Genomic DNA, 14,042 nt, shown 5'->3' on the forward strand with positions numbered 1-14,042 from the left:
AAACATAATTGGTAAATTACGGTAATGCCCAGCAAACAAATTTAAAAAGTTATTAAAATCATGTTATCATAAGGTAGCATACAATATTTAAAACTGATTGAAATAAGTAAGGAAAAGATGAAACTGAGAGGTGAATGATTGAAGTAGTTCTGTTCGTCGTAAGAAATACGAATTGCAAAATGTAAGTTAAATAATAAAAAGTTTATTTAATGAAATATCGTAGGAAAATTTGTATGATATATTCTCGAGTTCATTTCCTACTGAAGAAATTTAGCAAGGTGCCACTTTAGAGTCCGTACTCAGTTTTAAAAAGCTTAATTACCTTTTAAATAAAACAGTCAGCTTTCTATAACACATAGGTGCCGTATTACGCTAGCTTATATATGTCATGATAGAGTCATTTTTGGCATCGATTTTCAGAATTTGGCATTTTTACATGAATAAGTACCTAACAGAGATGGAAAATGCAGTTTAAAGCATTTCACTGTAGGTGTTAAACATAACTTTACATCAATTATTCCATTTTTTTACAAGCTTTTTAGCACGGCAAATACTAAGATTGTCTTCTAAATATGATCAGCAGTCTTATATAGAAATTTAAACTTTCATAGAAAAGTTTACCCTTTCAAGACCCTGTTTAACATTTTCATTTAAAGTTATCATCTCTTATGAAAATTGAGTTTGTGGGGATGAATAAAACGTTTACTACGTTTGTTCGTCAGTTTGCACGGTACATATATATATATAAAAGTGGTATGCTTGCCAATGAAACAACTTTCCACAAGAGACAAAATGACATCACAGAAATTTTAAACAGCTAAATGGCCACAGTACGACCTTCAACAATGAGGAAAGCCCATACTGGATAGTCAGCTATAGAAGGCCCCGAAATGATAAACGAAAAATATTCCTAATTTATGTACAAACAAACGATCGAAAAACTAACATGTATATAACACATTAATTAACAAACGACAACCACTGAAATAAAGGCTCCTCCTGACTTGGGACGGCCACATATATGCAAAATGTGGCGGGTTTTAACATGTTAGCGGGATGTTGGTATCCTCCCTCTAACCTGGGACAGTGGCGTAACAGAACAACATAAGAACGAACTATGAAAATCAGTTGCAAAAGGCTTGTTACTTTTCTCGTTTGAATTGTTTTACATGGTCGTATCGGGGCCTTTTATAGCTGACTATGCGGTATGGGCTTTGCTCATTGTTGAAGGCCGTACGGTGACCTATAGTTGTTAATGTTTGTGTCATTTTGGTATTTTGTGGATAGTTGTCTCATTGGCAATCATACCACATCTTCTTTTTTTATATTTACTCATTAGATGGGTTCAAATATAAATACATATGATCTAACAAGAAAATAGAGTGAACGTGCATGTGGGCGGGTACTTGTATATCCCAACAATAAAAAGACACTATAAGTACTGATCTGAGAGTATATATAACTAATATAGTACCATGCTGTTGATTAAAAATAACATCACTCCAGACCCTTTTGTTTTCCACATAATTAATATTGCCAATAATTAAGAAGTTCCGGGTCGAATCGATACCAATAATATATTCACCTGTTAACTATTACATTATCTGTACGTTCCGCATCTGACAGGAGTACCACGAAACGCTGTATTTAAGATTTTGCTATATACACGGGTCGTAATCACAGGGTTGAAACTACTTAAATCAATCATTGTCACATTGTTCCCGATTGTAGTACTTTAATCAGTATGACTTTCTAAGATGGCAATACGAATAATAAAAATCTGGACTTAAAATAAGGCGTGTAGGTACAGCATGTACAGCTTCCAATTTGTTAGACGTAAAACAGCGAATCAAAGATTCAATTTTATTCATAACTCATAAAGGACAAAACTGTTGATTAAAAAATACTCCTTTCCAGAGACTTTTGTTTTCCAAACAAAATCAATAATACCAATATTAAATTGACAAGTTCCAGGTCGACGGGTTCAAACAGAAAAATGTTAAAAGCAGAGAAAACTTCATCTTATAATCGGCATGACTTTATCAGATGACAATACCAATACTAAAATAAGGCTTACGCATAGTTATATTCTTTAATTGTCACAGACCCGCGATATCACGGATGTGTTCTAGTAAATATATATACTTATCTTATACTTGTATAAAATATTACAAAAATTTTACAGTTCAATAACATTTGAAAATATCAAAAGGCTATGAAAGGATTACTAGGTTTATTGACCAGATTCTTAAGAATTTCCATAGCGGGCTGATAAAGGTTATTAACTGCTTCCGGAATGTTATCACATGCCTTTCCGTTAATTTCCGTGACGTTTATCACATGCAACTTCGTGCGTTTCCGGAAATTTGATTGAAAACGACAACAGAACGCGGAAAACGGCAATTGATAAGACTTTTCCCAAAACTGAATTAAGTTAAACTTGTTTTGGAAGACATAAATGAGGTGACAATGTAATTGAAGAACATGAACAAAACAAATAAAATGTTTGTTATATTAATTAATTAATAAAACAATTAAAGTAAAGAATTTGTTTTGGTTGTCTGTAAATATTTTCTGAAAGTAAAAAGACAAACAAAATTAAATTTTAATAGTTCTTGTCTGTATATCTTCTGCTGAAGTATATGATAAAAAGATAATAACATGTCATTTTTCATATCAGACCCTTTATCGGCCCTAGTTCATGATATCAGCCCTCGAGCCTGCGGCTCTTGGGCTGATATCACAACATTGGGCCGATAAAGGGTTTGATATGAAAAATGCCATGTAATAATCTATACATATTAAGTTGTGAATATGGTGAAACTAATCCTCAAAATTAAAGTTTAAAATGCCCTGCATGGTGTGGAATAAACTTGGGTTAAATTGATCATACTTCTTAATTTACTTATTTCAATCCGTTTTAAATATTGTATACTGCCTTAATGATGACATATATAATAATAACTGTTTAAATTTGTTTGCTGGGCATTAATTTACCGTAATTTACCAATTATGTTTTCGGTAATTTCCGCTAAAAAACGAAGTTTACCGAATGATCTCATCATTCATAAATCTCATCATATATCAATCTCATCATACAACAATAAACGTATAATGTTGTGAACACTTAATATAATGTTGTGAGCACTTAATATAATGTTGTGAGCACTTAATATAATGTTGTGAGCACTTCATATAATGTTGTGAGCACTACATATAATGTTGTGAACACTGCATATAATGCTGTGAGCACTGCATATAATGCTGTGATCACTTCATATAATGTTGTGAGCACTACATATAATGCTGTGATCACTTCATATAATGCTGTGAACACTGCGTATAATGCTGATTATTAACATAAGGCAGTCGTGGCGTTCCATATTCAACAATCCAAGAACATGATGAGAGACTGAAAAGAGTTTTAGATCGAGCAAGACAATGCAATTTAAAACTAAGTAAATCAAAATGTCAGTTCCGAAAAAGTGAAGTTGACTATGTTGGACACATTATCAGTAAAGATGGGCTGAAACCAGACCCTGAAAAGGTGCGTGCAGACCAGAAGATGAAAAAGCCAGAAAACAAGAAAGAATTGCAAACATTTCTTGGTTTTATTACGTATCTCAGTAAATTTCTGTCAAATATGTCAGATGTCAGTGCTCCATTAAGAGTACTTTTAGAAGAAAAGAATGAGTGGTGTAGGGAAAAAGAACAAGACACTAGTTTTAATAAACTTAAAGACATGGCCACTAATGCGCCTATTCTATCCTAGTACTATGATCCAAAACAGCCACTAACATTGAACGTTGATGCTAGCTCAAAAGGCTTAGGTGCGGTGTTACTCCAAAATGACAAGCCTATTGCCTATGCATCGAGAGCACTTACTCCAACTCAACAAAGATATGCTCAAATTGAGAAAGAGACTTTGGCTATTGTTTTTGGATGTCAAAAGTTCCACCATTACGTATACGGTAGACAAGTAGAAGTAGAAAGTTACACTGTATAGGGGTAAATTCAGTAAATAAATATACGTCATCAGGGACCGCCCATTTAGGGGAGAGTTTTCTGTATAACACTGAAGTTATTTGGTCTTCTGATTGGCAGATAATGTTTGTAATAAATATTTTTTGGTAGATGGATCAAAACTAGAGTTGAAAAAAAATAAAAAATAAATGCTGAATGTACTAATTTTTTTCCCTTCAGGGTTGAAAAGTAATGGGGGTCAGTATGGGAATTCAGTGCGAATCTACATTGTTTGTAAACAAGGCCATGTGAATGCCCAAAAATGCCGCATAACCCTATATTTTTATTGTTGCAAAAGATAGGGCTACGTTTGTACTTTCATGAATGATATATGAAAGATTTTAATTTCTAAAGGTAAATCAGGTATAAATTTATTTCCACACATAGATTAGCATTAAAGTCAATGGGAGATTTTTTACTGAATTTACCCCTTTACCGTTTGTATTAATTGTTTTTAAATATAATGGGGATAACGGAAGTGCTATTTATAAATATGTTCTATATTTAATTATTTGTTACGCCCCCTATAAATATCTGACCAGTCCGGTTAATCACCCCAGACGCTATATTTAAATATGCGTCACTAATGGAAATGTTAAACTATCTGTAGTGAAATGAAAGTGAAAGTGAAAGTAGATGTAAACAAACTTATTGTGGTGTGCAGGTCATGCTAGTGTGTAGTATTGATTGTGTAGTCTAAGAGTAGTCTGTAAAAATGGCACAAAGCGAGATCACAAGGAGGAAAAAGGTAAGTAACATGATGTATGCATTTATTGATATCAGTTTTGTACTAAATTGCAGTAAATATAGTAACTTGGAGTACTATAAGGTCGATCTTTGTGACTAGTCTTAGTCATATTATTGTTAGTTGCACAGCTGTATGCTTCGTGTCAATCGATATATAAGTCAAGCCATTTCTAACTGTCTGTTATCTTTGTTTTTGTTTGTTTCCTTATTATTAATCGAGCCCTTTTTTTGGAGTAATTATATTGCTTTTCGTTTTTTAATCGTAGCCTTTTATGACTATGAAGTTTGGGGTTTGCTTATTTTTAAAAGCCGTGCGTACCATAAATTATATCCACGTCATTTTGAACTCATTGGAAATCATGAAACAATTTGTGTATAGAATAAAATAGAATATTTTTATTTCCCAAAGTACAGGGATTATAAAGGGCATAAACTCAGATACAATTGATTAACATGATTGGTAACAACAGCAATAATAAAGGCATATAACATATGATCACATATAAATTTGGAATATAAGCATTGGTCAGAATCAAGTTAAAATCCACAAATATAAATGTGAATAAAAGAATAATAAAATTACATTATATATGTATTTGTTCTCAAATTATTTATTTGACTTAGTGTCAGTGTTCATACTTGTATGTACGGTGCAGTCCGGTGTATCCGAGCACCTAAGACTTGTGACCTCTCTTCATTCAACTGATAAAACCTATACAATACAATACAATACAAATATGTTTATTATAGTGACATTGTGTATAACAAATTATGTACAATATTGAAATAATCAATTAAATCACACCCGGCCCAATGGACCTATAAGTCACTTTAAATAGATACTATATATATATATTAATTCAGATTGTCATCAGAAATTTTATATACATGTTAATTATTTAAATATAAGTGTTGTCTGCGTTTTGTAAATGAATGTTTTAAGTATCGAGCTGTTTTTCGAGGATATTCTGACAATAATAAATTTAACTCTTCACTGTAATTCAAATTTAATACGGTTTCACCAATTCCAGAGAATGATTGATTACGTAGTCCATTGTAAAATTGGCATTCAATCAGAAAGTTTAGTTTATTTTCAATATGTCCCGAGTCGCACATTCTACATATCCGTTGGAATTCTGGCTCACCAACAAAACGTCCTGTTTCCAATCTTAGCGGAAGAAGGCATAAAACTTTGCTCAGTGCTCTGAGCACAAAATCATGCTCGAAACATGAAATCCAGCAATTTGATTGGTTGATTTTTGAGACTGAGTACAAAAATCATGCTCGAAAGTTTATGACCGTGAGGCCTGTTCACCTCCACCCCCGAATCCGCCAGCTGCCTTGAAATTACGACAAAGTTGAACTTGGTACACACATCGTAGTTTCCAAATAGGAAAACAAGATTTCTCATTCCTCTCTTTTTTTATTTATCTAAGCTGGGTTATTATATTTTGTGTACAACGTAAATCTTAAATCAGTGTTTTAAAGTCAAAAAGATAGTTAACAAAATTATTGGTAATTTCTGCAACAAAAAAAAGAAATGCATCTAAGAATATCCGAATAAAAGAAATCTGATTTGGATTAGTTTTAGACTCAATGGAATTTATAACGACTTTTTGAATATCTATTCCTTTTATAAAAGTGACTATTTTTGGATCGACTGTAATGAGGATCATATCTAAATTTGTTTTAAAACAGGGGAGTTAGCTGGAGATCAATCAGATTTCATTTAGATAGACGTGTCTTAAACAGTAATATACATTTTTAGCTCACCAGGCCCGAAGGGCCAAGTGAGCTTTCTCATCACTTGGCGTCCGTCGTCCGTCGTGCGGCGTTAACTTTTACAAAAATCTTCTCCTCTGAAACTAATGGGCCAAATTAATCCAAACTTGGCCACAATCATCATTGATGTATCTAGTTTAAAGTTTGTGTTTTTTGACCCGGCCAACCATCTAAGATGGCCGCCATGGCTAAAAATAGAACATAGGGGTAAAATGCTGTTTTTGGCTCATAACTCAAAAATCAAAGCATTTAGAGCAAATTTGACATGGGTAAAATTGTTTATCAGGTCAATATCTATCTGCCCTGAAGTTTTCAGATGAATCAGACAACCCATTATTGGGTTGCTACCTCTAAATTGTTTAACAGGTCAAGATCTATCATTTGATGTATCTAGTTTAAAGTTTGTGTTTTTTGACCCGGCCAACCATCCAAGATGGCCGCCATGGCTAAAAATAGAATATAGGGGTAAAATGCAGTTTTTGGCTTATAACTGAAAAACCAAAGCATTTAGAGCAAATCTGACCGGAAGTAAAATTGTTTATCAGGTCAATTTCTATCTGCCCTGAAATTTTCAGATGAATCAGACAACCCATTGTTGGGTTGCTACCTCTAAATTGGTAATTTTAAGGAAATTTTACTGTTTTTAGTTATTATCTTGAATGTTATTATAGATGGAGATAAACTGTAAACAGCAATAATGTTCAGCAAAGTAAGATTTACAAATAAGTCAACATGACCAAAATGGTCAGTTGACCCCTTTAGAAGTTATTGCCCTTTATAGTCAATTTTTAACCATTTTTCGTAAATATCCATGATCTTTTACAAAAATCTTCTCCTCTGAAACTACCGGGCGAAATTAATCCAAACTTGGCCACAATCATCATTGATGTATCTAGTTTGAAGTTTGTGTTTTTTGACCCGGCCAACCATCCAAGATGGCCGCCATGGCTAAAAATAGAACATAGGGGTAAAATGCAGTTTTTGGCTTATAACTCAAAAACCAAAGCATTTAGAGCAAATCTAACAGGAAGTAAATTTGTTTAACAGGTCAAGATCTATCATTTGATGTATCTAGTTTAAAGTTTGTGTTTTTTTACCCGGCCAACCATCCAAGATGGCCGCCATGGCTAAAAATAGAATATAGGGGTAAAATGCAGTTTTTGGCTTATAACTAAAAAAACCAAAGCATTTAGAGCAAATCTGACCGGAATTAAAATTGTTTATCAGGTCAAGATCTACCTGCCCTGAAATTTTCAGATGAATCAGACAACCTATTGTTGGGTTGCTACCTCTAAATTGGTAATTTTAAGGAAATTTTACTGTTTTTAGTTATTATCTTGAATGTTATTATAGATGGAGATAAACTGTAAACAGCAATAATGTTCAGCAAAGTAAGATTTACAAATAAGTCAACATGACCAAAATGGTCAGTTGACCCCTTTAGAAGTTATTGCCCTTTATAGTCAATTTTTAACCATTTTTCGTAAATATCCATGATCTTTTACAAAAATCTTCTCCTCTGAAACTACCGGGCGAAATTAATCCAAACTTGGCCACAATCATCATTGATGTATCCAGTTAAAAAATTGTGTTTTTCGACCCGGCCAACCAACCAAGATGGCCGCCACGGCTAAAAATGGAACATGGAGGTTAAATGCAGTTTGTGGTTATTACTCAAAAACCAAAGCATTTAGAGCAAATCTGACAAGGGGTTAAAATTGTTTATCTGGTCAAGATCTATCTCCCCTGAAATGTTAAGATGAAAGGGACAACTCGTTGTTAGAGTGCTGCCCCTAAATTGGTAATTTTAAGGAAATTTTGCTGTTTTGGGTTATTATCTTGAATATTATTATAGATAGAGATAAACTGTAAACAGCAATAATGCACAGCAATTTAAGACTCAAAAATAAGTCAAAATGACCAAAATGTTCAATTGACCCCCTAAGAAGTGTTTGTCCTTTATAATCAATTTTTAACAATTTTCATAAAATTTGTTAATTTTTACTAACATTTTCCACTGAAACTACACGGACAAGTTCATTATAGATAGAGATAGTTGTAAGAAGCAAGAATTTTCAGTAAAGTAAGATGTACAAACACATCACAATCACCTAAACACAATTTTGTCATGAACTGTCTGCTTCCTTTGTTTCATTCACATATACATGTACCAAGGTGAGCGACACAGGCTCTTTAGAGACTCTAGTTGTACATGTAGTAGATAAAAAGAAAAACGGGGGGTTGCGGGGAGTAAAAGGTTTTGAAAGAAAAACGTATTTTCTGTTTCTTTAACATTCCAAATTTAGGTAATATAACATTTTCCTCCCTTTTTTTTCTGTAAGCATATCATTGAGGGAAAGAAATTCAAAAGCAATTTAAATGTCAATTGTTCTTGAACAATTGAGAGGTCTTCGCTTTTGTAATGTAAAATACATGTTCCAATAGACGTAGAATGTATTGGAAAATTCTTACACACAAAAAACTCAAAATATAAAGATCAACAAATTCGCTTTTTAGATGACCTTGACCTTTGTGAATATCACCAGTCCACAATGTCATTGCAAAAGGCCCCATGGGTCTAGGACCTTTGGTTCAAGAGTTAAACCTGATTTTACCTTTTCGGAACCATTAACAGGGATAATGCCCCTTAAGAATATGTCAAATCTCTTCGTTCAAAATGTAAAAAAAGTTGCGCCTCATCTACCTCAACGTTTTTCACTATTTACTATTTCTGTAAGTACAATCGTTTTTCAGATATCGACTAAAAAGTTGTTATGTCAAAGGTCAAGGTCAACCTTAAAAAGCTGTGAAACACACTGAAAATCCATTAAATAAGGTTAAAAAAAACACATAATTCGCTATATGGGACATGACCTTGACCTTTGACCTTTTGACTTTTGTCAAGGTCATTAGTCCCCAATGTCATTGCTGAAGACCCCATAGGTCTAGGACCTTTGGTCATATAGTAAAAGCTGATTTTGCCTTCTCAGAAACTTTAAACAAGAGTTATGCCCCTTAGAGAAAGGTCAAATCTCTTTGGGCAAAATGTAACAAAGTTGCGCATTAATGACCCAAACATTTTCCACTATACAACACTTCTGAAAGTATTAAGGTTGCTGAGATTATTCCATAACAAGGTGTAAGGTCAAAGGTCAAGGTCAACATACACATTTGACCTTGAGGTATTTTTCAAAGTCACAGAAATTGATGATGAATGGTGAAGATCCTAGGTGTCTACGACTTACGGTTTCTGAGTTTTGGTGGTCAACCGACACCGGTTTATTTTAATAGGGGCATAACCCTACCAATGAGTCGTTGAATCTTTTCGATCCAAATCTAATGAAGAACCAGGGTCTGGTCCTGAACAAATTTCACCCTACAAATTTCATTCCTACGTCGTTCGGGTTAAGCAGGGTCACTCGAACTGTGCAGATTAAATGACGTATATCGACTTGCTTGGTCAATAACTATAACATAATTGAGAAGGTTTTTTTACAGAAAAAAGACGACAAATGGAAGCCAGATGTTGAGGGGCATCATGAAGACCATCACTTTAATTTGAATGCTGACGAAGAGGCAATTAAAAACTACCAATTCATTATACATGTTGATGATGATCCAACCAAAGATCCTATGTATGATCAAAAACAAGATTTACTAGACGAATGTAAAAAGTTATTAGGAACCACGTTATCAGGAAAAAGGCCCCTGAATATTGCAGTTTTAGGCCCACCTGGCTGTGGAAAATCTGCATTCCTTAATACAGTGTTTGCTAGTTTGAGCAACGACCGGTGGAGAGAGCATGCCAAACATGGAAGTTTTAGTTCCATTGGTAAACAAGTTACCAGACGACTCAAAAGGTGACTAATTGAAAATTATTTTACCTTAGTAGGCATTTTCGGTATAGAATTGTTGCTCATAATTTTATTATTTTACGAAATTGCCTGAAAAAATCTATTGACCGGTTAATAGCTTCAAAAACTATTTACTGGAGATAAAAAATAGGAAGATTTTGTATGATTGCCAATAAGACAACTAAGGGTATCCATCAGAGGCCAAATGACGTAGAAGTTTACAGCTTTTATAAGTCATTGTACGCCTTTAACAATGAGCACATTCCTTGTGGCGCTGTCAGCTATAAAAGGCAAAGTTAAAACAATTCAAACGAAGAAACCAACGTCCTCATTTATGTAGAAAAACATATAACGATGATATAAAACATATATATCACTGAATTAAAGGCTCCTCGGCAGGCACATACAGATTTTGAAAATATAAAGACATATTTTTATTTATACGACATATTTCCATTTTTTGTATATTTATGTATTTATTTTCAATATTTCAGCTATAAAAAGGAAGTCTATTACAGAGAAACGGATACAGTTTTAATGCCTACGTTTATAGATATGACTGGATTCGAAAACGAGGGTTCAAAACTGAACAGAGAACTTTTAAAATTAATTTTGAAAGGAAAAATGAAAGAAAATGAACTCCTCTCAGATGTCATCGAATACGGAAAGAAATACGGAGGAAATGCCTTAAGAATAAAATACAGTTCCAGACCTGTTTACAAACGGGTAGACCGTATTATAGCTGTCTGTTCGTGTAACCCGTTGTCTAATTTACCACGTGCTTTGTTTGAGACGATAGCTGAAATCGCCAGTAATAAAGGTAGGTTTAATATGTAAGTCATATGCTTGCAAATTCTGGACGCAAATGATTGCCCCTTTCAATTGGAAGTATAGATACCATGCTTACATATTCTTTTCTAAACAGCGTAGGCTAAATCAGGGTGACCTGCCCCCCCCCCCCCCCTCATTCGTAGAAAAAATATAGTTGAATAAATAGGGAATTACTGAAGCATGACTGGAGCCCCCTTTTAAAGTAAGTCAGTGGACCCTCTAATGAAAAGTGATCCGCCACTGAACAGTCATGTTCATTGAACTTTAGTTCCAACATTGAAGTCAAATTTCTTTTGGTGAACATCACAGTAACAAATGTTTTTAGACCTATACACTAGGCATCACTAGACTGATGAATTCATAGACATGAAAAATACATGTAATTTGTGTTCATGATTATTTTTTCGAAGAGCCACACGATAGGGAAAGAAATTGCTTATTGTATCTGACTACTTCAAACAATTTACAATAACAACATTCTTCTTGATTTTGTTAATGTCACACAACTATGATAATGTATAAATGGTTTAACTTGCTATTATGTGTTTCAATATTTTTAGACATAACCGTGTATGGTGTCATGACACATGCGGATGCATTCTCAACAGAGGATACCATTACAGAAAAAGAGGCAAACTTTCGTCATTTACTGGGTATACCGGATACAAGGTTTGTTCGGATTAAGAACTATTGTTCTGATGTGGACCCTACTCATGCATACCTTAAAACAGTAATCCCAACGTTGGATGTTCCAGTCCTTAAGCTGATGACACAGGTATAATAATCCAAAATTATTTTACATTAGTTGAACATCAACAAATTTTAATGTTCAATTACTATTAAAAGTAATACAATTTTGATTTAGATTAGTCATGCCCTTGAGTTGTTTATATGTGCAAATTTATATGAAGATTCATGTATGGTATGATTGTCAACGCGACAACTATCCACTAGAGACACAAATGTTGTAGATGATATAATAAATTAAGGTCACCTATGAGCAAAACCTATACAACAACACAAACTAACTCAATCATGTAAAAGGCCCCGAACTGACAAACGTAAAATAGTTTAAATGAGAAAACTTATTTTTATGGTCCATTTACTGCTAGTCTCTTTCTTTTGTTCAAAATGTTTTTAGAAAAAAAGCGATCTACTTATCTATTTTCATTTATATCTTTTACATAGTTTACTTACAATGTTAAGTTTAGAACGAAAGCAATTCACGAAAATTATTTGACTCTTTTAGGTTTTACCACGGGAGGACAATGATGACGTAGAACCCGAGCCCGACCCTGAAGATATTAAACTAGACTACGTGTACAGATATTGGAAGCATGCATCGTTACTCGTAGTAATAATACTGGTGTTTCTGTTTGGAACGTTAACATGGTTTAGCATTGCTATTATTATTTCGCTGATAATTGTATCATCGCTAGTCTTTTTTTGGAAAGGTCAAGAAGTACTGACTCAGTTAAACTTCTTTGAATGAGTTATCGAAGCCTCTAGACACACCATAAGTGATAAAAATTGTTTAATTCTGCTTATATTATTGTTAAGGGTACATGTAATATGATTGGGGGTTAACAGGATAGAGAGTAAAGGGCAAAACATAAAAAGAAAACAGAATTATAATAAATTTAAAAAAATAAAGAATAGAGAACAGTAACGTATAATACAATTGAATTGCATGTCTCTGTAGAGGATAATTTGGTGCTTGAATATAAGGTCAAGGAAAATACTTCTCTATTTATTAACGATTGAGTGGATAATAAACGTTGAATATACCTTATGTCCAGACATGTCTAAAGACAAATTCAAGTTCCAAATATTATACTGAATATGAACCCTGTTCTAGACTGAAAGTGTCGAGAAAGCTTTTTAACGTGCTAGTTCACAATTAAGGTAACACTCCCCATTAAGACATCATTTAGCCACTCGAGCATACCAGTCGGTTTTTTACAGATATATCATATAATGAAGGAGAGGTATAATTAAATTATCAATGCCACTTGCTTAGCGGAGGAACAGCAATTTTAAATGTTGACGTGTTTGGATTGACCCGGCCGGGATTTAAACCCACGATTTCCCGCACTAAGTGCAAAAACATAACCAAGAGAAATATGAAGCTGTCAGAAAAATATACTGAGTATCATACCAAAAAAACTAAAGTGCAATAAATAATTCAATCTCAAAGAACTCTTCCTTTTATTTAAGCCATCAACATGCATTTAACCAATTGATATTATTGAAAACTGTACTTGAAAAACGAAGGTCGATTCAAGCGTAGATTTCATGCACGGAAGATTTCTGAACATTTGGTACTCTTGCACAATTAATTGAGGGATCCACGTGCGACCAGCTGTTGCAAGGCTAAACTCACGTAGTTCTGTTTTTTATCCAACATATCCTCATTTTGCATTACCCTTCTAAGTTCCATGTCCATTCTCTTTGTCGACTTTTTATATTTGCTATGAAAAGCCTACCTATTGTATTGGTAATTAATGTTTTCTCGTTATGAACATACATGAAATATAAACGTATTTACACTTTTGGTATTTAGCTGTATCTTGCCTCCAAATGACCTTACATCACCTCCAAATAACCTTTTGACGTCAAGCTACAATCACTTTTTAGTTGTGACGTCATATGTTTTGAATTATGAAGTCAAAGTTTACGGGAACCTGTGTGATGTTATGTTATGGCGGACAAATTTGCATACAAGTGTAAATACGTCTATTAGCCACAGGACGTAAAATAAACAACATTTATTAAACAGACTCATTAATAATTAATATCATGAAA

The 14,042-nt window shown here is 33.6% G+C and overlaps 1 protein-coding gene across 1 annotated transcript; it reads left to right on the plus strand.

The window, feature by feature from the left end:
• The first annotated feature begins 4,643 nt into the window (after positions 1-4,643).
• Positions 4,644-13,765, plus strand: LOC134721599 (uncharacterized). Its single transcript, XM_063584702.1, has 5 exons — positions 4,644-4,771; positions 10,051-10,412; positions 10,901-11,226; positions 11,798-12,012; positions 12,487-13,765. Exons 1-5 carry the CDS (start codon positions 4,739-4,741, stop codon positions 12,727-12,729), a joined length of 1,179 nt encoding a protein of 392 aa, XP_063440772.1. The 5' UTR covers positions 4,644-4,738; the 3' UTR covers positions 12,730-13,765.
• The last annotated feature ends 277 nt before the right edge of the window (positions 13,766-14,042 follow it).

Source organism: Mytilus trossulus, chromosome 6 (genome assembly GCF_036588685.1).
Source record: "Mytilus trossulus isolate FHL-02 chromosome 6, PNRI_Mtr1.1.1.hap1, whole genome shotgun sequence".
NCBI lineage: Eukaryota > Metazoa > Mollusca > Bivalvia > Mytilida > Mytilidae > Mytilus > Mytilus trossulus.